This window comes from Polypterus senegalus, chromosome 5 (assembly GCF_016835505.1).
Source record: "Polypterus senegalus isolate Bchr_013 chromosome 5, ASM1683550v1, whole genome shotgun sequence".
In the NCBI taxonomy this organism is placed as follows: Eukaryota; Metazoa; Chordata; class Cladistia; order Polypteriformes; family Polypteridae; genus Polypterus; species Polypterus senegalus.
Genome location: NC_053158.1, coordinates 203,569,448 through 203,592,300, shown reverse-complemented (window position 1 = coordinate 203,592,300; position 22,853 = coordinate 203,569,448). Strand labels below are relative to the sequence as shown.

The 22,853-nt window shown below is 43.6% G+C and overlaps 1 protein-coding gene across 1 annotated transcript in view; it reads right to left on the bottom strand.

The window, feature by feature from the left end:
- Positions 1-22,853, bottom strand: part of LOC120529941 (dynein heavy chain 5, axonemal-like) — a 370,325-nt gene that overhangs the window by 297,973 nt on the left and 49,499 nt on the right. The window contains exons 16-20 of the mRNA XM_039754150.1: positions 19,336-19,425; positions 17,097-17,252; positions 12,497-12,636; positions 6,149-6,300; positions 2,838-3,045 (exon numbers count right to left, since the gene is read on the bottom strand). Of these exons, the coding sequence (XP_039610084.1) occupies positions 2,838-3,045; positions 6,149-6,300; positions 12,497-12,636; positions 17,097-17,252; positions 19,336-19,425 (746 nt within the window). The remainder of the gene's footprint in view (positions 1-2,837; positions 3,046-6,148; positions 6,301-12,496; positions 12,637-17,096; positions 17,253-19,335; positions 19,426-22,853) is intronic.

Genomic DNA, 22,853 nt, shown 5'->3' with positions numbered 1-22,853 from the left:
GACAGACAGACAGACAGACAGACATTTTTGGGCCTACGGTACTTGAGGCTGAACCTCCAATTAGCTGTGAACCCACCAGTCTCTCTAAGTTTTCACAGGTGGTGAACAAGCTGAGGGTAGGGAAGGCTGCAGGGATCTGTGGTATCTGGGGTAAACTTCACCACGCTGGTGGTAAGTGAGCCCTCCTGGAAATGCAAACAATCTTTACTTCCATTTGGGAGACTGACTGGAAAACGGGACTTGTCATCCCTACGTGGAAAGGGAAGGGCGATCACCTGGATTTCGGCAACTACAGGGGGATAACATGGCTCTCGGTGTCAGGTAAGGTCCTCACTTTCCATCCATCCATTACCCAACCTGCTATATCCTAACTACAGGGTCACGTGGGTCTGCTGGAGCCAATCTCAGCCAACACAGGGCGCAAGGCAGGGTACCAAAACACCGCAGAGGTCCCCGATAGAGTCATCCTAAATAGGATGTGCTACTGTGCCACTAGTATGTTTATCATTTTGTTCAATTGTTTTCAATAAAGTTCTTTAAAATAATCATAACTTGTTTCTTAAATTGTAATGTGGCAGAATCTTCTGCCCTATTAGAAGTAGCACTAAACTGGGAGCTCACAGCCATACCTGCCTTTGTTAGAATTATTACTTGACTGACACCTTGGCGCATGGCGACTTACAACACTGGAGGTGCAATTGGTTACATTTCTTTTGTTTTCCCAATTGGAGGAAATGCAAATGATGTGACTTGCTTATAATCACGCAGTGGTGTCAGTAGTGGGATTTCAACTCACAGCCTAAGGGTTTGGTCCATAAAACATAACCACCACACCACACTGCATATCACAGAGAGGCATGAAATGTCCAATATTAGGCATCCATGAAAGATGGAGACAGTCAAACAGACTGCTTCTCCATAGATAGATAGATATGAAAGGCACTATAAGATAGATAGATAGATAGATAGATAGATAGATAGATAGATAGATAGATAGATAGATAGATAGATAGATAGATAGATAGATAGATAGATAGATAGATAGATAGATAGATACCAATATATGGGACATTGGGTATAAATTTATATCTGACTCTAAGTAACAAAGCCAGCGTAAATTCACACCCGATCTGACGCTGTTCGTTTTCAATTAATATTGCATTAGTGCGATGATGTTTTCTGATTGGTACTATTCAGGTCATAAAATGATTGCTTCATAATGTCACATATATTGTTTCTTTCTTTCAGGTGTGTAACAGAAACCACAGCATAGAGAGAAGTGTGCGCATTGCAATAGGTACACATGTCGTAAATGTAGGAGGGACTGTCCTTGCGTGTGTGTGAACTGTTAACATTTGAATTTGTTGATTGCATATAGCTCTGAACTAAACTCATAAAAGGTCAAAAAATGAATAATTCCAAATGTCATATATACCTACGTCTCTGTTTTTTATTATTTTTTTTGACATCATACACCATAAGGCGCATACAAATTCTGCTTGAGCAGGAACACTCAATAAAACTGAATAAAAAAAAACTAATGTGACGGTGAGATACGACGAAGGCAGATTCGCCAGCGTCTGTGTGTCAGCTTTTATCCCTCCAGATCAGAGAATGTCCAGTTCCATTGCCTCAAAACACCACTCACATCTACAGTTATTCCCAGTTTCAAATAAAAACTAACAGCGTCAGATCCCGAGGGCGGTAGTATGTATTGTGATCGTGACTGAGAGAATAGTGAAGAAAAAAAAAAGGTAACTTTTACAGGTACTGTACAGTCCTATAAATGTACACGGTCTGTTGCAGACGCAAACCAAATGTATGTGTGTACTGTATAATATTAACAATAAGAGCAGCTCACTACTGAAAACGGTAAATATTGGAGACAGTGGGGATCGAACTGGGGACTCTTGATTTTAACTCAGCAAATCTTACCACTACGCCAAGGAAGCTGTTGTATCATCCTTGAACCTTTTGTGAAAGTGTTTATTTGATCTTTGGCCTTCAGGCTTCACACATTCTATAGTTTATGCCTACATTTTGTAACATTTAATACTAAAATTTGAAAAAGATTCTGTTTAAACAATGTGTTTACACAGATTACTGTAGAAACGGAACACACGTGAAATGCATGTGTTCCAGATAACGATCTATTATTTCCACTCTAAAACTCCAGCAGTTCACTCCCAGATAATCAAACAAGGCATGAACTGGGAGAACTTAGTGAACGTTCTTCGACGGTGGGGTGTTGCAATAGCAGGCTGCTTACTGCTGGTCTTAATCGGCACATTTACAGGACAAAAGACGCTGTCAGAGAGGTGCAAATGGATTTAAGGTGGGCCGGATTTACGAGTTTTCTCGTAGGCTCTGGTAATTCTAGTGTTAAGGCAGCCAAGGCTCTTATTGGGCTGTAGCACCAGTGGGATTGGATTTGATGTCTACAGTCCTTGCAACCCGAACTTAAACTAAGTAGGTTCAAATAATGGACAGATTGAGGAATGGGTGGATGTGTAGATGGATAGATGAGCCTGAATGCTTTGTAAGTGACAAAATTAGTAGTTCACTTTTCATTATGTTTAATATTTTGCCATCTCTCTTAAATTTCAACAAGTGTCCTGCAGAACACACATCATAGTAAAGCTGGAGTGAAAGAGAAGTTATTTTTTTTTTTTGGATCAAGGAAACTGATGTTGTCTTCATCATCATCATCATTATAATATGCACTCCGTCTCATCTAAAAAGCAAACTCGTAAAGTGTGCCCATCTTGACCGGTGCCAGTTCATATGCTCACCACAAACAAAGAAGAAACAGGAAAATGAGCAAGAGCTTTTCTTACGTAGCAAGTGTTTCCGCCGCCAAAGCCACCACCTTCTCTGTCATTTCATAAAAAGCGTGCATTTCCATGGGCTCATCTTCAGGCAGATCCAGCAAGACAGTCGAGGACATTGCTTGGAAGACGTTGTCAATTCGACACTCCAGGATGTCACTCATTTCTTTTACTATCTGCTCCAGTTCCTGCAGACAGCTGTACACATTTTCGATGACTGCCAAAAGAAATCACTTTGTTATTAGGGAAAAAAAATATTTAGATGGGTTCGTTCAAATCTTTCTTTCTTTCTTTCTCTCTTTCTTTCTACTCTTCAAGACATCTCAAAAGAAGCACGGAAAACAGCAGGAAGGTTTGCATACGGCATTTACTGATTTGAAGAAGGGCATGTCAAGAAACCCAAATGTATTGAGTTTCGCTTAAAAAAACCAAGTGTCAACTGTGACAGATATAAAGTAATCAAATGACCAATCAGCATCAAGAGGTGGGACCAGGGGCATCAACAGTTGGGGTAGGAGGCGTTCCCATTCATGAGTGTGTTCAACCAGTGGTAAAGAAGCATGAGCTGATAAAGTGGGAGATCCATCGACTCATTAAATGGGTGGAAGCTAGCGGTGTAAATGCCTTCCATAATGATAGAAGGAAAAATACATATAAAATCTGGTTTTCAAAGAGGGTATGAATAGAAAATTACGAAGATATGAAGCTCAATGATGCTAACAGGTAGTTCCCTATTTTCAGTATTTAATTAAAACCGCTACTAACCCACACTGTGAACATGTAACTGCAGGGCTTATTTTAACATGTATTAAAAGAACACAACTTTAGACAGCTCAACATATGAGTAAACTTTTCCAGTAAAACCTAAAAATTGGTCATTAACCATTCCACAGTCCACACCGATGAAACTTCTACACGCCACCAGCACACAGAAAAGCTTAAAAGTGGACTTCCTCCTTTCCCCAAATGTCGACGCCCCTTGACACTGATTGGTCATTAGATTCCATTTTGTTTTGCTGAGATTAACGTGTTGTCTTGAATCAAAATGCAATACACTCGACCTGCCGCTAAGCAAAATGCAATGCGTTTGCTTTGCTATTAGTTATGACATGAGATCTATGGACACAAATCAAAATGCTATTCTACACAAAAATTGAGTGTGGCAGTTAAACGCATTCAGTCATTTGGTTAATATGTTTTTAATTATGACACAATGAAACTGCCAAAATTAAACGCACCTCGGGCATATGCATTACATTACAACGTAGTTAACATGTTGGACTGTATTTCAGTTTGGCACAAATAATCTTATATTAACCGTATCTCCCAACTACTGAGGTCCATTGGCCGTGATATGAAACTGCCGGCAGTCCTTGGAGCTCACAGTAAGACAATTAAAATGAAGGTAAAAGAAGAGTGTTGGATTAATCACAGCGACTGGTTACTAATTAAGAAAGTGGACAGAATCAAAGACCTGCAGCCACTGTAGCCCCCAGTATCTGAGTCTGAGACCCCTGTTCGAGATTATCTCAAATTGGAAAATATCAAATTTTTTCTTGTGGAAATGTTCACAATTTGTTTTTAGTTTTTAAACTATTCATTAATGTAAGTGTAAAGTAAGCTGGCCAAGCCACAGCTGAGGCACTTAATTTAATTTAACAAGGGGTCTTAGAACTGAGGGCTGAGTTTCACTAATTTCTCCAATTAGGGGTCACCACAGTGGATCATCTTTTTCCATATCTTCCTGTCCTCATCAAATTCCTCTATCACACCCATAACCTGTCCTCTCTCATCCATAAACCTTCTCTTAGGCCTTCCTATTTTTCTCTTTCCTGCCAGCTCTATCCTTAGCATCCTTCTCCCAATATACCCAGCATCTCTCTTCTGCACATGTCCAAACCAACGTAATCTCATCTCTCTGACTTTGACTCCCAACCATTCAACCTGAGCTGACCATCTAATGTTCTCATTTCTAATCCTGTCCATCCTCGTCACACCCAATGCAAATCTTGACATCTTTAACTCTGCCACCTCCAGCTCTGTTTCCTGCTTTCTGGTCAGTGCCACCATCTCCAGCCCATATAACACAGCTGGTCTCACTACCGTACTGCAGACCTTCTCTTACACTCCTGCTGATACCCGTCTGTCACCAATCACTCCTGACACTCTTCTCCACCTGCTCCACCCTGTCTGCACTCTCTTCTTCACTTCTCTTCCACACTCCCCATTACTCTTTACTATTGATCTCATGTATTTAAACTCATTCACGATCACCAACTCTACTCCCTGCAACCTCACCATTCCACTGACCTCCCTCTCATTCATACACATGTATTCTGTCTTTGTGGTCCTCCTGACCTTCATTCCTCTCCAGGGTCTCCTCAGCCTGCTCCATACTCTCACTACAGATCACAATGTCATCATCACAGTCCACAGGGACTCCTGTCTAATCTCGTCTGTCAGCCTGTCCATCACCAGTGGAGATAAGAAAGGGCTCAGAGCCGATCCCTGATGTAACCCCACCTCCGTCACTCCTACCGCAAACCTCACCACGGTCACACTTCCCTGGCACATTTCCTGTACCACTCTTACGTACTTCTCTGCCACTCCCGACTTCCTCATAGAATACCACAGCTCCTCTCAGTCACCCTGTCATTCGCTTCCTCCAGGTCCACAAAAACACAATGCAACTCCTTCTGACCTTCTCTCCACTTCTCCATCAACACCCTCAGAGTAAACATCACATCTGTGGTGCTCTTTCCTGGCATGAAACCATCCTGCTGCTCGCTAATCATCACATCACTTCTTATCTGAGCTTCCACTACTCTTTCGCATAACTTCATGCTGTGGCTCATCAGTTTTATTCCCCTGTAGTTACTACAGCTTCCCCTCATTCTTAAATATCAGCACCAGTCCACTTCTTCTCCACTCCTCAGGCATCCTCTCACTTTCCAAGATTCCATTAAACAATTTGGTGTAAAGCTCCACTGCCATCTATCTTAAACACCTCCATGCTTCCATAGGTATGTCATCTCGACGAACGGCTTTTCCATTCTTCATCCTCTTCATCGCTGTCCTTACTTCCTCCATGCTAATCCGTTGCACTTCCTGATTCACTATCTCCACATCATCCAACCTCTTCTCGCTCTCTCATTCTCTTCAATCATCAGCCTCTCAAAGTACTCTTTTAATCTTCTATTTAACTTATTAATGTATTTGGTCTTTTGTGTATGTTTTTTTCTAACTTTTGAATTATTTTAATAATAGAAAAGAAGGAAAGAAAAAAGCTGCTTGGCCCTACCGCCTGCTTGCTGTCTTACATTTGTCCGTGTTTAGTGAGCTCCATGACAGCATGGTGAGGCCTGGAGAAAGCGCTTCTTCCACTCGGGCCACAAAGGGCTGCATCAGGGGGTGAACCATACTCGGGATTCTATTCAGCACGCTTTGGTAGTGGTTGAGCATCTCCTGCAGTCTGCAAAAGGGAGAGAGCAAGTTACTATACGGCCATTTTCTCTCATAAGCGTGTTGGGCTACCTGACACAAAGGGAAATCTTAAAAAAAAAAAAAAAACAAAGTAACAATAGGAGTTATGACCTTCAGCCAGGCCATCATGTCAATAACATCAACCCCTTTAGAGAAACAACTCCTTCTGTAGAATAAAAGAGTACTTGTGATCCTACATTTGGCATCACATCCAGGACTGGTTTTTGGCTTTTACTTGATGCTGCCAGAAAGGCTGCGGCCTACGCAGTCCTAAACTGGATTGAGCAGGTTCAAAATAATATATATATATATATATATATATATATATATATATATATATATATATATATATATATATATATATAAAAACACTCTTATATTAAGTTAAAAAGTGTACTAGAAAGTAAAAAAATAAGTCTCTCATACATCCATCCATCCATTATCCAACACACACACACCCACATACCAAGCACACAGTAGGGACAATTTAGGATCTGCAATACACCTAAAATTTGTAATTTATTTGAAAAACTAGCAAAATACCCGCGCTTCGCAGCGGAAAAGTAGTGTGTTAAAGAAGTAATGAAAAAGAAAAGGAAACATCTTGAAAATAATGTAACATGATCATCAATGTAATTGTTTTGTCACTGTTCTGAGTGTTGCTGTCATATATATATATATATATATATATATATATATATATATATATATATATATATACACATACATACATACATACACACATTATATATACAGTATATATCTATATCTATATATATCTATATATATATCTATATCTATATCTATATCTATATATATCTATATCTATATACAGTATATATATTGGCCATGTGAACAGTAATCTGTCTCAAATGTCACAGCTTGGACTGCTGCTGTCATAATCGGTTTGAGTTTCATGGTTTGTTTCAATGACGACAGTATTTGTAGGACTTGTGTTGAAGTGACATTCGGCATCTGTCAAGTGTTGTAAGTATACAACCAGTTTCATCGATAACTTCACATCCAGCTTTTGAGAGTTTAAACATTCATAAACATCAAAGTGTCCACTACTGAAATCGTCACCTGTCAATCTAAGATGTTTAAGAGGCATTGGCGGTTGTCGAAAGGTGTAAAATATTTGGCCATTTCAGTACACTTGAAAGCGACAACTGAACAATTCAGCGGCAGCCATCAACTCACATGCAGATCCACAGGTGAAGGGCTTAAGCATTTCACTCTTCTAGTGCTCCTGTGTAGTCTAATTATCTCCTGTACCGTCATCAGTCCACACCTTGAACCTGTCCCAGTCATTCAATACATAAGACACAATGTTCTTCCGGATATCAAGAGTGAGCCCGATATGGCCGTGCAATACGTAACACTGAGAATGGAAAAGGCAGGTGCCATCTTTGGGCATGGAAACCACTCGGTAAGTGACAGTTCTTTGATCGATGGTGATCACCTCGATAGACATGTTAATGGGGGTTGGAATGATAAAGGAAATGGGTACCTGAGTAATGTAAAGTAAGTCTAAAATATCTACACAATAACTATAATCGTAATAAATGAACAATAAAACAGCGGAGAAGCCGTGGATTAAATAAAAAGGCTGTAGTTATCAGCAGGGAGACGTGAATCCCGTGGAGAAGCAAGGAAGGGAATGTACAGACCGGAGCGACAGACAGTCTTATATAGGCAGGCAGCCAACAACGTGGGAGGCGTTGGGATGGGGGACTCAACGCCACCTCACTCGGTGACTGAGCTGCAGGCTATGGACGTATAGATGTACGTAAGTAGGATTCAGTTAGGGTTGGGAACACGCATACCAAATTTCTTGAAGATGGGCCCATAAGTAACAAAGACCGTTGAAAAGTTCAAAATGGTGGCCGACAGTGGCATCATACCACCGAAATAAGTACCAAATTTCAGCCTTCTACCTACACGGGAATTTGGAGAATTAGTGACGTTGGAAAGTTCAATATGGCGTCTCATAGTGGCGTCATACCACTGAAATAAGTACGTACATTGGTTTCAGTTAGCGCAGGGAAGCCGCCTACCAAATTTCGTGAAGATGGGGCCATGAATAAGAAAGTTCAACATGGCGGACGTTGTTGACCGTTATGACTGTTACTCGTAGAATTTCGAAATGAAACCTGCCCTTTTGTAAGTAAGCTGTAAGGAATGAACCTGCCAAATTTCAGCCTTCTACCTACACGGGAAGTTGGAGAATTAGTGATGAGTCAGTGAGTGAGTGAGTGAGTGAGTGAGTGAGGGATTTGCCTTTTATTAGTATAGATAATATAATATAATATAATATGATACAGTGGCAAAACACTGAGAAAGGTTGCCACCTCAAAGATTCATGTCCTGCAATAATTATAAAATTTATGACAATATAATAACAAGAACTACATATAATAATATTCATCTTTATTCGCATATGAATGATTCTCAGATGTATGAACATAATGTAAAATAATAAGCATTCTCCAACTAGCTTAATCCAGTTCAGGATGACAGGAGGAGCTGAACATATCCCAGGAGCATCAGGCTCAAGGCAAGAAGAACCAACCCTGGATGGGGTGTAAGTCAGTGTCAAAGTCTACTCACACATTCTAAACCAGCTACAATTAACATAACAAATACATCTTTGGAACGCAGAAGAAAGAGGATTGTGGGAAGTAGACTGCATAGTATCTCACAATACAGTTTAACTTTGCTAATATTCAGAGCTGTTTTCTTTATGTTAAAGATGTGCTGGCACAAGGTCACTAGATGTGGTGGCATCAGCAGATGTTGCGGAGATTAGTGAAGAGCTAGGAAGCAAATGGAGCTGATCCAGGTCAAAAAACATTAGTTGATTCCCTTCATTAAATCGGCTGGCAAAATCCCATCACCACCTCCTCGCGGTGCCGGCTGGAAACAACGACCCCATGGGAAGTTGGCCAACGGTGAGGGTCGTCGACGTCAGGCGGAGCGACGCGCCGATCGACGGACCCTCCTCTGCAACAACGGCTCAACATTTGGACGATGATGCTAGGGCGTCCCCTGCAGGCGACGCCGCCCTCGCCTGAGCGACGTGAGAAGTGGACGAAGGCTACCTGCCCAAGGACAGGACAGGCTAAAGAAACAAGTCCGACCACGACTACGATTACGGTGTGGGACCCTCAACATCGGCACCATGACCGGAAGAAGCGCGAGTTGGCCGCGACTCAAGACCCGTCGTGTCGACATCGCCTGTATTCAAGAGACGAAATGGAAAGGATCAAAAGCCAGAGACATCGGCGAAGGCTTCAAACTGTATTACAACGGCGCACAAGCACAAACGGCGTGGGAATCGTGATCTGCCAGAAGCTACAAGACAACGTCGTAGAAGTCAGCCGAGTCTCAGACCGCCTCATGTCACTCAAGATCGACACTGGCTCAGCCGTGCGAGTTGTATCGTGCTACGCCCCAAACCAATTGCCCCGACGACGAGAAAGACCGATTCTGGGAAAGCCTCGACGCCCACCTACGATCATTTGCCCCCGAAGAACACGTAGCTGTCGGTGGCGACCTCAACGGCCACGTGGGTCAAGAGCGAACCGGATACGAACGGGTCCATGGGGCCCAGGACGAGGAGCCCGTAACGACGATGGCACACGAGCGCTGGACTGCGCAGAGGCCCATGATTTCGCCATAGTCAACACTTTCTTCAAAAAGAAGCAAATGCATCAGATAACATACTCCAGCGGCGGCCGAGACACCCAGATCGACTACTGGCTCTTTCGGAGGTGTCACTTCAACTTGGTCCGTGACGTAAAAGTGATCCCATCAACAAACGTCGCCCCCCAACACCGGCTGCTAGTCATGGACCTACACCTAGACCTTGGCCAGCGTCGAATGGTACGAACAACAACCGCCGAAAAGATCAAATGGTGGAGACTCGGCGAGTGGAAGCAAGAGCTTACAAAAGAGCTCGCCCGCATGGACGTGGACCCTGACCAGCCAGTAGCGGACACCTGGGATACCATCTCCAGCCAGATCTCCGAAGCTGCGTCCGCAACCCTTGGACGGACGAAACCGGGAAGAAAATTCATCGATAAACAAACATGGTGGTGGAACGAAGAAGTGCAAGAACCCATCAAAGCGAAGAAGAAAGCCCTGAAGAAGTGGCTCCAGTCCAGAGACGATGAAGACTACCAACAATACAGAACATCCAAGTTGATGGCGAAGAGTGCTGTCGCAAAAGCGAAAGCGGCTCACTATAGCAAGCTCTACGAGGAGTTGGACACGCCTGGAGGGGCGAACAAGATCTATCGCCTTGCCAATATGTGCCATCGTTCGACCCAGGATATCGGCCAGGTCAAGCATATCAAGGACGACCAACACCAAGTCTTACGGACCCGCCCGCCATCCTCCAGCGTTGGAGCGATTACTACTCCAGAGTGAGCAACGAAGAATTCCCACACCCGCCGATCAGCAGTGCCGACCCCGTCTCTGGCCCCGTCCCGCCAATTACCATCGCAGAAGTCACAACTGCTGTCAAGAAGATGAAGAACGGAAGGCGACCGGACCTGATGACATTCCTGCTGAAGTGTGGAAGCTGCTTGGGCAACGTGGAGCCGCGACGCTATGCGACCTCTTCAACCAAATCGTCAGAGAAGGCGAAGTCCCCAAGGCCTGGACCACCAGCATAACAGTGCCCATTTGGAAAGGCAAAGGCGACGTGGCCGAGTGCTCCAACTATCGCCCAATCCGCCTCCTATGCCACACAATGAAGATATTCGAGCGGATCTTGGACGCCCGCCTCCATATCGTCACCATCACGCCAAATCAATGCGGCTTTGTCAAAGGCTGTGGAACAACCGATGCAATCCATGCCGCCCGCCTTCTACTGGAGAAACATCGAGAAAAGAACAAAGGTGTCCATATGGCCTTCCTGGACCTGGAGAAAGCGTTTGATAGAGTGCCTCATGACCTCATCTGGCATGCGTTACGGCGCGGTGTACCAGAAGCATACGTCAACTGGGTCAAGCTCCTGTACCGCAACGTCACCAGCATGGTCAGGTGCCCAGTGGGAACATCACCGCCCTTCGCCATCAATGTGGGCGTGCACCAGGGATCAGCGCTATCGCCGCTCCTGTTCATTTTGTGTATGGACACAGCAACGGCGGACCTCCAGACCCCACCCATGGACGCTGCTGTATGCGGACGACGCCTTCCTCTCGGACGAGACACGCGAAGCCCTACAGCAACAGGCCCAACGGTGGAAGGACCGGTTAGACACCAACGGCATGAAGTTGAATATTAAAAAGACCGAATACATGGAATGTGGCCTGCAAACCGATGGTACCATCAAGATCGGGGAGGAAGACCTGAAGAAGACTACCGAATTCAAGTACCTTGGCGCTGTCATCAGCCACGACGGTGACCTGTCACCCGACGTCCGCGCAAGAATCAACGCCGCATGGGCCAAGTGGCGCCAAGTCACTGGCGTGCTCTGCGACCGCCGCATGCCGGACAGCCTGAAGTCAAAAATCTACAAATCAGTGGTCCGCCCAGTTGCCCTATATGGATCAGAGTGCTGGCCAGCCTCTGCGAAGCACGAACAAGCCCTAAGCACCATGGAGATGCGTATGCTTCGCTGGAGCCTGGGCCTAACAAGATGGGACTGTATCATGAACGCCGACATCCGAAGGCGAATGGGCATAGCGCCAATTGTAGAAAAGATGCGAGAGGCAAGGCTGCGGTGGTACGGGCATGTCACCCGGTGACCAGAACTCGGTGGCGCTGAACGGCAATGCGGCTCGACCCCGCAGGACGACGACCACGAGGAAGACCAAAGAAGCGGTGGATGGACCGGATCAGCGAAGACATGAAAATCGCCAATGTCACCCCAGAAGACGCTTTAGACCGAGCCAAATGGAGACGATGTTGCAAGAGAGCGGACCCTGCGATCAAGCGGGACACAACGCCAGGATGAAGAAGAAGATTCCCTTCATTAAATCAGGGGGTGAAGGACAGAACATCCCTCAGAAAGCACCAGTCCTAGTGGCAACTGGAATAGGACAGTGAACCTTGACAGGAGGTTTCAGTTCCCACTGAGATTGCCCCAGCTTTCCTCCGACCAGATAGAGCCAACAACAGGGGGTATAAGGAAGACACACAAGCAAAGTAATTCTGGATGTCAGTGGGTAACTTACTTGATGTGCAGGTCTTTGATTTGCTCTTCGTGTGAGCACATGCTGACCACCAACTCGGGCACCTCAAGGCCCATTTTGTACAAGTACTTGGCTTCATAGAGCACACGAAGAATAATTGGGTCAAAATTAACAAAAAGTTCCTAAAAAGAAAAAAAAAAAAGAGACAGTTAAAGCACTTGCAAATTCTTTATCCGTTAAGTTGGAAGTAAAAAGGAAGCCAAAATTAGAAAGTATTGTAAAGAGACAAAACAATGGAAATGCTAGGGTCAAAGGGGCCTGCATATACTATTGAAAGCCATTGTGATAACCCATCATGCCTCAGGTCATGTAATTATTGTAGATTTAAAGCACTCCTGTACTGCTTCTTCTACTATACTCCTACTTCTGCTACTGCTAATGATATCATGACCATTGTTTAGAATGTAATGTCCACACCCGACTGGGAACGTGCAGGTAATTGTGTCACCTGGTCTTATTTCACATTAGATCATTAGGAACATTCGGGAGATTTGACTGAGAACATGCCATTCATAGGAAGAGTCACCAGAGACATGAATGTCACTGCCAAGGTAAGTAAACCTCTCAGTGACGAGGTTGACACTCTCTCCGCAGACAGACACACAGCTGATGGCCGTGCCCAAGAGGTCATTAAAGGCCTGTATCTTGGTTTTTATCAGGACCCTCACAAGCCCAGACACTCAGACCCCTTTTTAAGAGACCCAATCAGAGTTTCCATTGACTCAGCGAAGATCACAGCATCGTCAGCAAAGTCAGGATCAGTGAATCTCTCTTCACCAACAGATACCTCATTGCTGCCAGACCCCATGACCCTTCCCAACACACCCAGTCAGAGTAGGGGCAGAGCACACCCCTGACGGACCCCCAGAATCAACTGGGAAAAACGTAGAGGTTCTGCCTCCACTCAGTCTCTTGTCTCCTTCATTGTTTTCAAATTTTGTTATGTTCCTAAATCCTTGAAATTATTTTTCTGTGGAAATTGAGTGTTGCTTGATGAAATGATTTTAGTACACGGCTGAAACGTAACAAAGTTAAAAAAGTGCAGGGGAGTCTGAAGACTCCCTGACTCCACAGCACTTGTTCTTCATGTAGTCATCTCAGTAGGAAAAAAATTATTCTGGAGTGAATTTGTTCCAAATCAATCAGCTTCAAGCATTTTCTACTCTAAGAAGTGTTTCTTGATTCTTTCGATTTGAGTTATCACGTCCACAGACTCAAACATATACAGTATATCTACTAGCAGGAGTACCCGGCGTTGCCCGGGAATCTATAACAGGTGAATTTCCCAAATGAAAGAAACAAAACAGAAATAGAACAAACAGTTTTCTGATTGACATTTTATTGCAAGTTCTTCCACTCTGGATTGTGTCTGCTGTGGCGTTTCAGACGCCCTTGAAATAGACTTTCTTGTGGCATATGAAGTGGACCTTCCAATCCTACATCTTTTTATCGGTGGCATGGGTATGTTAGCAAAAAGCAGGACAATTATAATGTGTTAAATGGAATTACGTACGGAATAAGCACCATAGTGAGATGAATTCACGTTATTTACAATATGCCATAAAGCGAACAAATAGCACCAGTCTGTCAGAAAGAGCAACACTGAAATCGTACTGTGAGTCGGTAAACAAGCAAATAGCACCGCAAATACAGAAAGCCAATGAGAAAGAGTAGCACTGAAACAGAACTGGGAAAAATGGCGGGGAAGGGTGCTCTGTTTGTAAGGAGCATCTGTTTTGAACCCTGATGCCTTCTAACGGACGTTGGCGATGGTAACTACAGAGAGAAGTGACATACAACCGGTGCTGTGTTTGGGAAAAATGGCGGTGGAAGGATGCTGTCTTTTTAAGGTGAGTCTCTGTTCAAAGGTGCTGCTATATAACAGACGGCGAATGAAATACAGAAGTATCAGTGCGAAAGTGAGTGTGACGTGCGGAAACACGGGTGTGTGAGCCGGTCACGGACACTTCGTTGTTCACGTTTTACATCCATACGGCAGTTCCCCTTCACCTGATCAAAGCAGTCGGCCTTCTCATACTTGGACACTTCCACCATCTCTTGGCAAAGTAAAGAAACATGGGTAAAGAGCGACACACAGGGACCAAACGTGCCGCTAGATGGCGCTGTGGTAAACGTCTGTTGTAATGTGCAGCCATCTTGTCGATAATAAGTACGGGGATGTGTGCCGAACATTGTGTCGGTGAAAAGGTGCCCTGCGGTTCACCATGAACATTTTTGCCAGCCAAACATACCCCATGACCTTCTCCTGGTCACAAAGGAGCCCCATGCCCAGTTTGGTGACTATCGGACGGGCAGTGCAGATTTGTATGGCGGACAAACAAACATACATACATACACATAGACTCTGCTTTATATATTAGATTAGCAAAATACCCGCGCTTCGCAGCGGAGAAGTAGTGTGTTAAAGAAGTAATGAAAAGGAAAAGGAAACATTGTAATAATAACGTAACATGATCGACATTGTCATTGTCATGAGTGTTGCTGTCGTATATATATATATATATATATATATATATATATATATATATATATATATATATATACACACACACACACATAAACATATACAGTATATACATATACACACATATATACAGTATATATACATATACATCCACATATATATATATATATATATATATATATATATATATATATATATATATATATATATATATATATATGTGCACAAAACCACGCTTTTATCAAGGCTCCCGTCCGGTAGTCTTTTAAAAAGAAATTTTCCTGCAATCAGTCGTAGCAACGCGCTTTCTTCCGACTGTTACATTTTTGTAGCTCTGATGTGTGCATCAGATAATCGGTGTACCAGGAAATCATGCATTGACAGAAGTTCCCCTTTGCTTGGAATTGAAAGTGTGATTAAATGCGTTATTTTTTTTACGCGTTATGGAGCACATGCATCGAAGCTTCTCAGCTGTGCTTGTGCTAAGAAAAGGAAACATTTTAAAAATAACGTAACACGATTGTCAATGTGACCTTTTGTAAGTAGTGCCTGGAGGATTCAGTGTGGAGAAACTCTAGAGACAGCGTGTGTATTAACTTGTTCTGTGAGTATTTGGTGGCAGCGTCACAAAGTCACTTCTGTAAGACTGCGTGCGTTAGCTGCGGAGCTCAGCTCAGAGCGAAATGAGGTGAATGGGAGGGGAGATGATGACGTGACTCCCCCACCCACCTTAACTGTCAATCCCCCCACAAAGACAGTTTCTCGGAATTTGCATAAGCACAGCCCTTCACCAGCAATTTTAACTTAGTTACAAAGTGATCAAAACTCACGTTTATATCCTGCGTCCTCTCATTAAACTTGTATCCCGTATTACCCGTGGGCATGACAAACGCCAGCGGCAGCCTGTCTATGAACTTAATTTAAAGTTTAGGTTTACACCGTGCTTTGTTTCCGAAGTAGCAGCACTCATGAATATGGTTGTATATGTCACTCGCTCGCTTCTTATTGTTTCGCTGCCTTCTCAATTATATAATGCATGTTTTCTTCAGCGCTTTTTGGAGCTCTTCCTTGTTTTCTACATACTGCGTTGACAGTCAGTTCACGTGATTACGTGGGAGGCGTGATGATGTCACACGAAACTCCGCCCCCCCACGGCCATCGAGCTCAACTCCATTACAGTATATGGAGAAAAATAGGTTCCAGTTATGACCATTACGCGTAGAATTTCAAAATGAAACCTGCTTAACTTTTGTATGTAAGCTGTAAGGAATGAGCCTGCCAAATTCCAGCCTTCCACCTACACGGGAAGTTGGAGAATTAATGATGAGTCAGTGAGTCAGTCAGTCAGTCAGTGAGTGAGTGAGGGCTTTGCCTTTTATTAGTATAGATTCAAACCTTAAGAAATTCAAATTTTGACCTCATCACTTTACATTCTTGACGTCCCCACCTGCATGATATCCAGGGAGAGCAACAAAAGTGGCAGATTATTTAAGAAAGGTGACAATGCCTACAACAGTTACCTGATTGGCTCTTAAATAAAAAGGTATTATTTTAATGGGCTTAACAAATCCAATAATAATGCAAATATCCATCCATCCATTATCCATCCCACTATATCCTAACTACAGGGTCACAGTGTTGGAGCAAATCCCAGCCAACACAGGGTGCAAGGCAGGAAACAAACTCCGGGCAACACGCCAGCCCATCGCAGGGCACACACACACACACACACACTAGGGACAATTTAAAATTGCCAGTCCACCTAACCTGCATGTCTTTGGACTGTGGGAGGAAACCCGCGCAGACACGGGGAGAACATGCAAAATACATGCAGGGAGGACCCGGGAAGAGAAACCTGGTCTCCTAACTGCGAGGCAGCAGCGCTACCCACTGTGCCACCGTGCCGCTAATGCAGTTATTAATGACTCCAAAGCACACGTTCGTTCCCATCCTATTGCTCATGTCATCTACCAGTGGATTCAAAGAAGCCCCTATCATTGCTTGATCCTGTTCAGTTAAAGTGTGAGCTAACAACAACAAAAATAATAAAAAATAATGAAATACAAGTCATTAAGGGCGCTGACAAAAGTCGCTTACCCGAGTCTCATGATGCCTGACAAGTAAAGAGACATTAAGGCCCTGGCGCCCAAGCTCCACAGCCTGGCACCAGCCACGGTGATACAGGAGTTCAAACTCCAGCAAGACGGCAGCCACTTTGTTGTAGTTTCGAATGATCTTCTTCATTTCTGCAACCTGACAAAAAAAAATAGAAATAAAGCTGTTCATATAAAAGTTATTTGAATTCCATTTGTGTCACAGAAGAAGAACTCATTGAAAACATTTTTGCTCTCTGCTGCTTGTTATTTTGCCTGCCACAGATAATTAAATTACAGACATGGTGAAATCAAAATGGATAAAGATTTCAGATTTTGATTTGGAACAACTTTGCAAACGTTTCTGAAAACAGGATTACATTTTGTCATTATGGGTTTCTGAGTGTAGATTGATGAGCAAAAATGTCAAATGTAACCACTTAAAATGACATCTACAACACAATAAAGTGAATAGAAAGTGAAGGGGTCTGAACAGCTTCTCAGCCCACTCTAACTATCAGTTGTTATGTGGTGCCTTACTTATCTATCTGTCTATCAAGTTCTTAAAGGTGGCATCCACTTCACCAACCCCAAAAGGCATTGCCATAAAAACAAAAAAAAAAGCATTTTTCAGATGTTCAAGAAAAATAAGCAAACTTTAAACAATGTGTGACAGCAACATGAAAGCACAGTCTCATTGTTTAATAACCACACACATATGTACTGTATATTATATACACACACACACACATACATACATACATACAGTCATATCAAAAAGTTTGTGACCCCCTCTCAGCCTGTGTAATAATTGACTCTCCGTTTCAACAATAAAGATATCAGTGGCTTGTCTTTTATCTCTTAGGAGTACTGCGGTGTTTTACGAACAAAGATTTTTAGTGATGCAGTATTTAGTTGTATGAAATTTAAATCAAACGTGAAAAACTGGCTGTGCACAAATGTGTGTCCCCTTGTCACTGTGCTGATTTGAATGCCTGTCACTACTCAGTGCTGATTACTTGGCTGGATGAGCTCGTGAAGCCTTGAACTTCATAGACAGGAGTGTCCATCATGAGTGGTCAAAGGTATTTAAGGTGGTCAATTGCAAGTTGTGCTTCCTTCCCTTTGACTTTCCTCTGAAGAGTGACAGACAGCATGGGATCCTCAAAGCAACTCTCAAAAGATCTGATAACAAAGATTGTTGATTCTCCTGGTTTAGGGGAAGGCTACAAAAAGCCATCTCAGAGGTTTAAACTGTCAGTCTCAACTGTAAGGAATGGAATCAGGAAATGGAAGGCCACAAGCACAGTTGATGTTAAACCAACTCGGGTCTGGCAGGCCAAGAAAAATACAGGAGCGGCATATGAAGAGTCAGGATTGTGAGAATGGAGACAGACAACCACAGATCACCTCCAAAGACCTGCAAGAACATCTCACTGCAGATGGTGTATCTGTACATCGTTCTACAATTCAGTACATCTGTATGGCAGGGTGATGAGAAAGAAGCCCTTTCTGCACTCACGTCACAACCAGACTCGCTTGTTGTATGCCAATGCTCATTTAGACATGCCAGATAAATTATCTTTTCTTCTGGCCCAAATCTGTGTTTGGCCGTATTATGTCAGATGTAATAATAATAATAATAATATTAATAAGACTACATTTTATTTATTTGTAGGCGCCTTTCTAAACACTCAAGGACACTGAACAATAGATAAAACACAGATTATAAACAAAACTAAAATACAAAAATTTAAATCAGATTGAGCAATTGTGGTCAAAGAGAAAAATCAGTCAAGTTTTGATATGAAAAGTGAAAATGATTCAATATTTCTAAGCTCAGATGGTAGTGAGTTCCAGAGCTGGGAAGCAGAGATGTATGGGAATCACAGGCGGCCCTTTATGCTCACTTATGTATATTTGAATTTCCCTATTGGATTAATAAACTTTATCTAATATAATGTAGTATCCATGGGTGTATATATATATATATATATATATATATATATATATATATATATATATATATATATATATATATATATATATATTTATTTATGTTGAAATCTACACATGCGTTTTTATTTTTGTGTCATTTTCTTCATGTCAGTATTCTACCCAGATGTACAACTTAGGATTTAATTGTATTATGTACAAGTGACAATAACCTTTAAACATTTCTGCTAATGTTCCTTAAAAAGAAGATGCCAGAAAAAAGAAAACAATGTTTAAGGAATAATTACCTTCAAAATGTCAGGTTTGTGTTTTAAAATCTTCATCGGACCATCGATCTTTCTAAACAGCTGTCTGGCCCACATTATCTTTCCAGCAACCTGGAAGAAACACATAAATACATCACTGAACAGAGCGTTGTGATGTCTGAGAAAACATAAACTGTGCGGCATTGATTACCAAGGTCCTCATATATAAAACTTGCTCCAAAATGTATGCAAGTCATTTTGTACCCAAAAGTCGGGACTCTTAAAAGACTACCTTGCTAAGGAAATTGGCTAAAGGTTATGGAAAGCTTTACATGGTATTGGCATTTTAGAAATGCTAGGCAGCAAGACGATGACATGAACAGTGTCACACATGTGCGTTAGAGGGTCACCTTCCGGGCTCATCCGAGTGAAGCAATACCACCCCCAGGACATGAGGGGGTGCAGTTGCTAATGGTGTAATCTCTTTTTTTTTTTTTGCCCACAGTTCTGAGAAGATGCCCAATGAGTGTAGCTGACTCCGCCCCTTCCGGTCCAAGGACTATAAATCCAGAAGGTGGTGTCTCATTTGGATGCTGATCCCCTGCAGGACGGAGCTCTATCCCAGACTGACCGCTCCGATTTAGAGGAGGCATTGCGGCCTTACCATTGCTTTGTTTGTCTGTACCAACAAGTGCTATTTCTTATTTATTATTAAAACTAGGGGGCTCTGCCCCCTGCTCACTTCGCTCGCCCACCCCCCGGTTTGGTTAAGTGGATATACAATTTAAAGAGATTGTTATTTTCATGGGAATTGATACATATGCATTATATTCACTTTTACTTTAAAACTTCCCTTAAAACAATATTTGGAATTAACGTTTCTTCAAGATGGCGCAGGAATGCACCCGATGACCGTAGTCTTGTTTGAAAATAGTTGTAATGAAGCCAACAAGACCATGTCATCCGCAAATAGCAGAGACGAGGTTCTGAGGTCACCGAATCAGACCCCCTCCGCTCCTTGGCTGCGCCTTGAAATTCTGTCCATAACACTTATGAACAAAATCGGTGACAAAGGGCAGTCCTGGCAGAGTCCAACCTCAACAGGAAACGAGTCCGACTTATTACCCACAATGAGGACCAAACTCCTGCTCCACCTGTACGTAATAACGAGCCTTGTACCCCATACTCTTGGAGCACACTCCACAGGATGCTTCTAGGGACACAGTCGAATGCCTTTTCCAAATCCAAAAAACACATGTGGACTGGTTGGGCAATCTCCCATGCCCCCTACAGGATCCTGCTTGTTCCCTGTATTGTTCCTCTTGAATCCGAGATTCAACCATCGACCGAACTCTCTTCTCCAGCACCACTGAATAGACCTTACCAGGGAGGCTGAGGAGTGTGATCCCCCTATAGTTAGAGCACATCCTCTTGTCACCCTTCTTAAATAGAGGGACCACCACCCTGCTTTACCAGTCCAGAGGCACTGCCCCCGACGTCCATGCGATGTTGCAGAGACGTGTCAACCAGGACAGCCCCACAACATCCAGAGCCTTGAGGAACCCAGGGTGAACCTCATCCACCCCAGGGACCCAACCACCTCGAAGCTTTTTAACTACCTCGGCGACCTCGGCCCCTTTTATGGACGGGCCCATCCTGGGAGTCCTCCAGCTCTGCTTCTTCTATTCAAACTCATTCAATACAAATGAAAGTATAGAGTGGTATACAAAAAGGATTTCAATTTTGACCTTAATTGAAATATTTACTTGTTTTAAAAAGTTTTGAATTCAATTTTAGTACAGACTGTTCAACAAAAGAATAACAACAAAAAGAAAAGAATATTTTATTTAAGGTCAAAATTTAGTTTTTAAATATTGGATTGTCTTTTACTTCTTTCCATAGAGAGCCTCAAGCTGAGCACAAGCCCCAGATGAAACAGGAGGTCCCCAAACCAAAGCGTGGGTCTCCTGACATATCTGAGAGAAGGCTAGAGGGCAGCCTAGCGGCCGTAATGCCCTCCTTGACAGATGAAGGGGCGGAGACGACACTGACGGAGTTCCCGAGATGTTTTTGGTCCCGCAGAGGGAAGCAACCAGGAGGGCTTCGTCGGTGCTACAATTGCTGGCGAACGGGCCACGAGTGGCGCCATTGTCCCCGGTGAGACAGGAGGTACACCATCCCCCCAAGGTTCGCTCGAGGACAGGGGCAATGCAGTTAAGGCCCGGATGACGCGTCGTCCCTCGCGGGGCTGAACGCTCCGCCCCAGAAGTCGTCGCTAAGGGGGACTGTAGAGGACTGCCGACTTCCCATGCCTGTCCGCACCCCCAGGCCGCCAGGAGGAGCTCTCCCGACAGCAGGATCGTGCCCCGAGGTCCAGCAGGGCCTTATGGACTTTGTAGTGTTTATACACAGCCCTGCTGGATACCTTGGGGACCACTAGGAGTCGCTGTGGGGGGGCTTATGGGCCCTGTGATGCCGTATGACCCGGGAGTACGTCACGGTCACGTGACGGGAGGAAATGTCGTGCTCCCGGGTTGAATAAAAGGACTGATTGCCCTGACCCAGAAGGAATTAGGAACTATGGACTGATGGGACAGAAGCACCTCCGGGTCAGGGGCTATAAAAGGACGGTGCCTCAGTCCAGACACTGAGCTGTGCTGGGAGGTGGAGGAGCAAAGTGTCTGGGCGAGGAGGAGAGTGATTATAGTGTTGTGTTGAAAAGAGTTTATTGTATATGAGTAGTGTGGAGGGTGCTTGGTGCACTGTGGGAAAAGAAAATAAAAAGTATTGGACTTTTACCTGGTGTCTGGAATTCTACCTCAGGGTTCAAGGGAGCACTAGCGCCCCCTACTGCCAGAATATATATATATATATATATACACTAGCAAAATACCCGCTCTTTGCAGCAGAGAAGTAGTGTGTTAAAGAAGTTATGAAAAAGGCAATTTGGAGAACGTGTTGTGTTCAAGTTGCATTCCGTGTTTGCCAACCGTTGTAAAGATAACAGGTTTCATTCATCGAAGTGTTCACTACCCAAATCGCTACTCTTATCTGAGACATCACACACTGCATGCATGTTTTTTTTTTTATACTGTCTTCCTTTAGCTGGACATTGACTTTTTCCACCGTGCGCTTTGTTTCCGCAGTAGCTGCACTTATGAATATGCTTGTATGCGTACTACGTTCACAGTCAGTTCACGTGAGCCGCTCGGAGTACATGCATCGAAGGTCGTTTGCATAAGCACAGTCCTTCACCCGCGAATATTGACCTTTTATGGGCAGGCACTCAATTACGTGGGAGGCGTGATGACGCGGGACGCAACTCCGCCTCCCACGGCCATCGAGCTGCAGTCTATTACAGTATATGGGAGAAAATAGGTTCCAGTTATGACCGTTATGCATAGAATTTCGAAATGAAACCTGCCCAACTTTTGTAAGTAAGCTGTAAGGAATGAGCCTGCCAAATTTCAGCCTTCTACCTACACGGGAAGTTGGAGAATTAGTGATGAGTCAGTCAGTCAGTGAGTCAGTCAGTCAGTCAGTGAGGGCTTTGCCTTTTA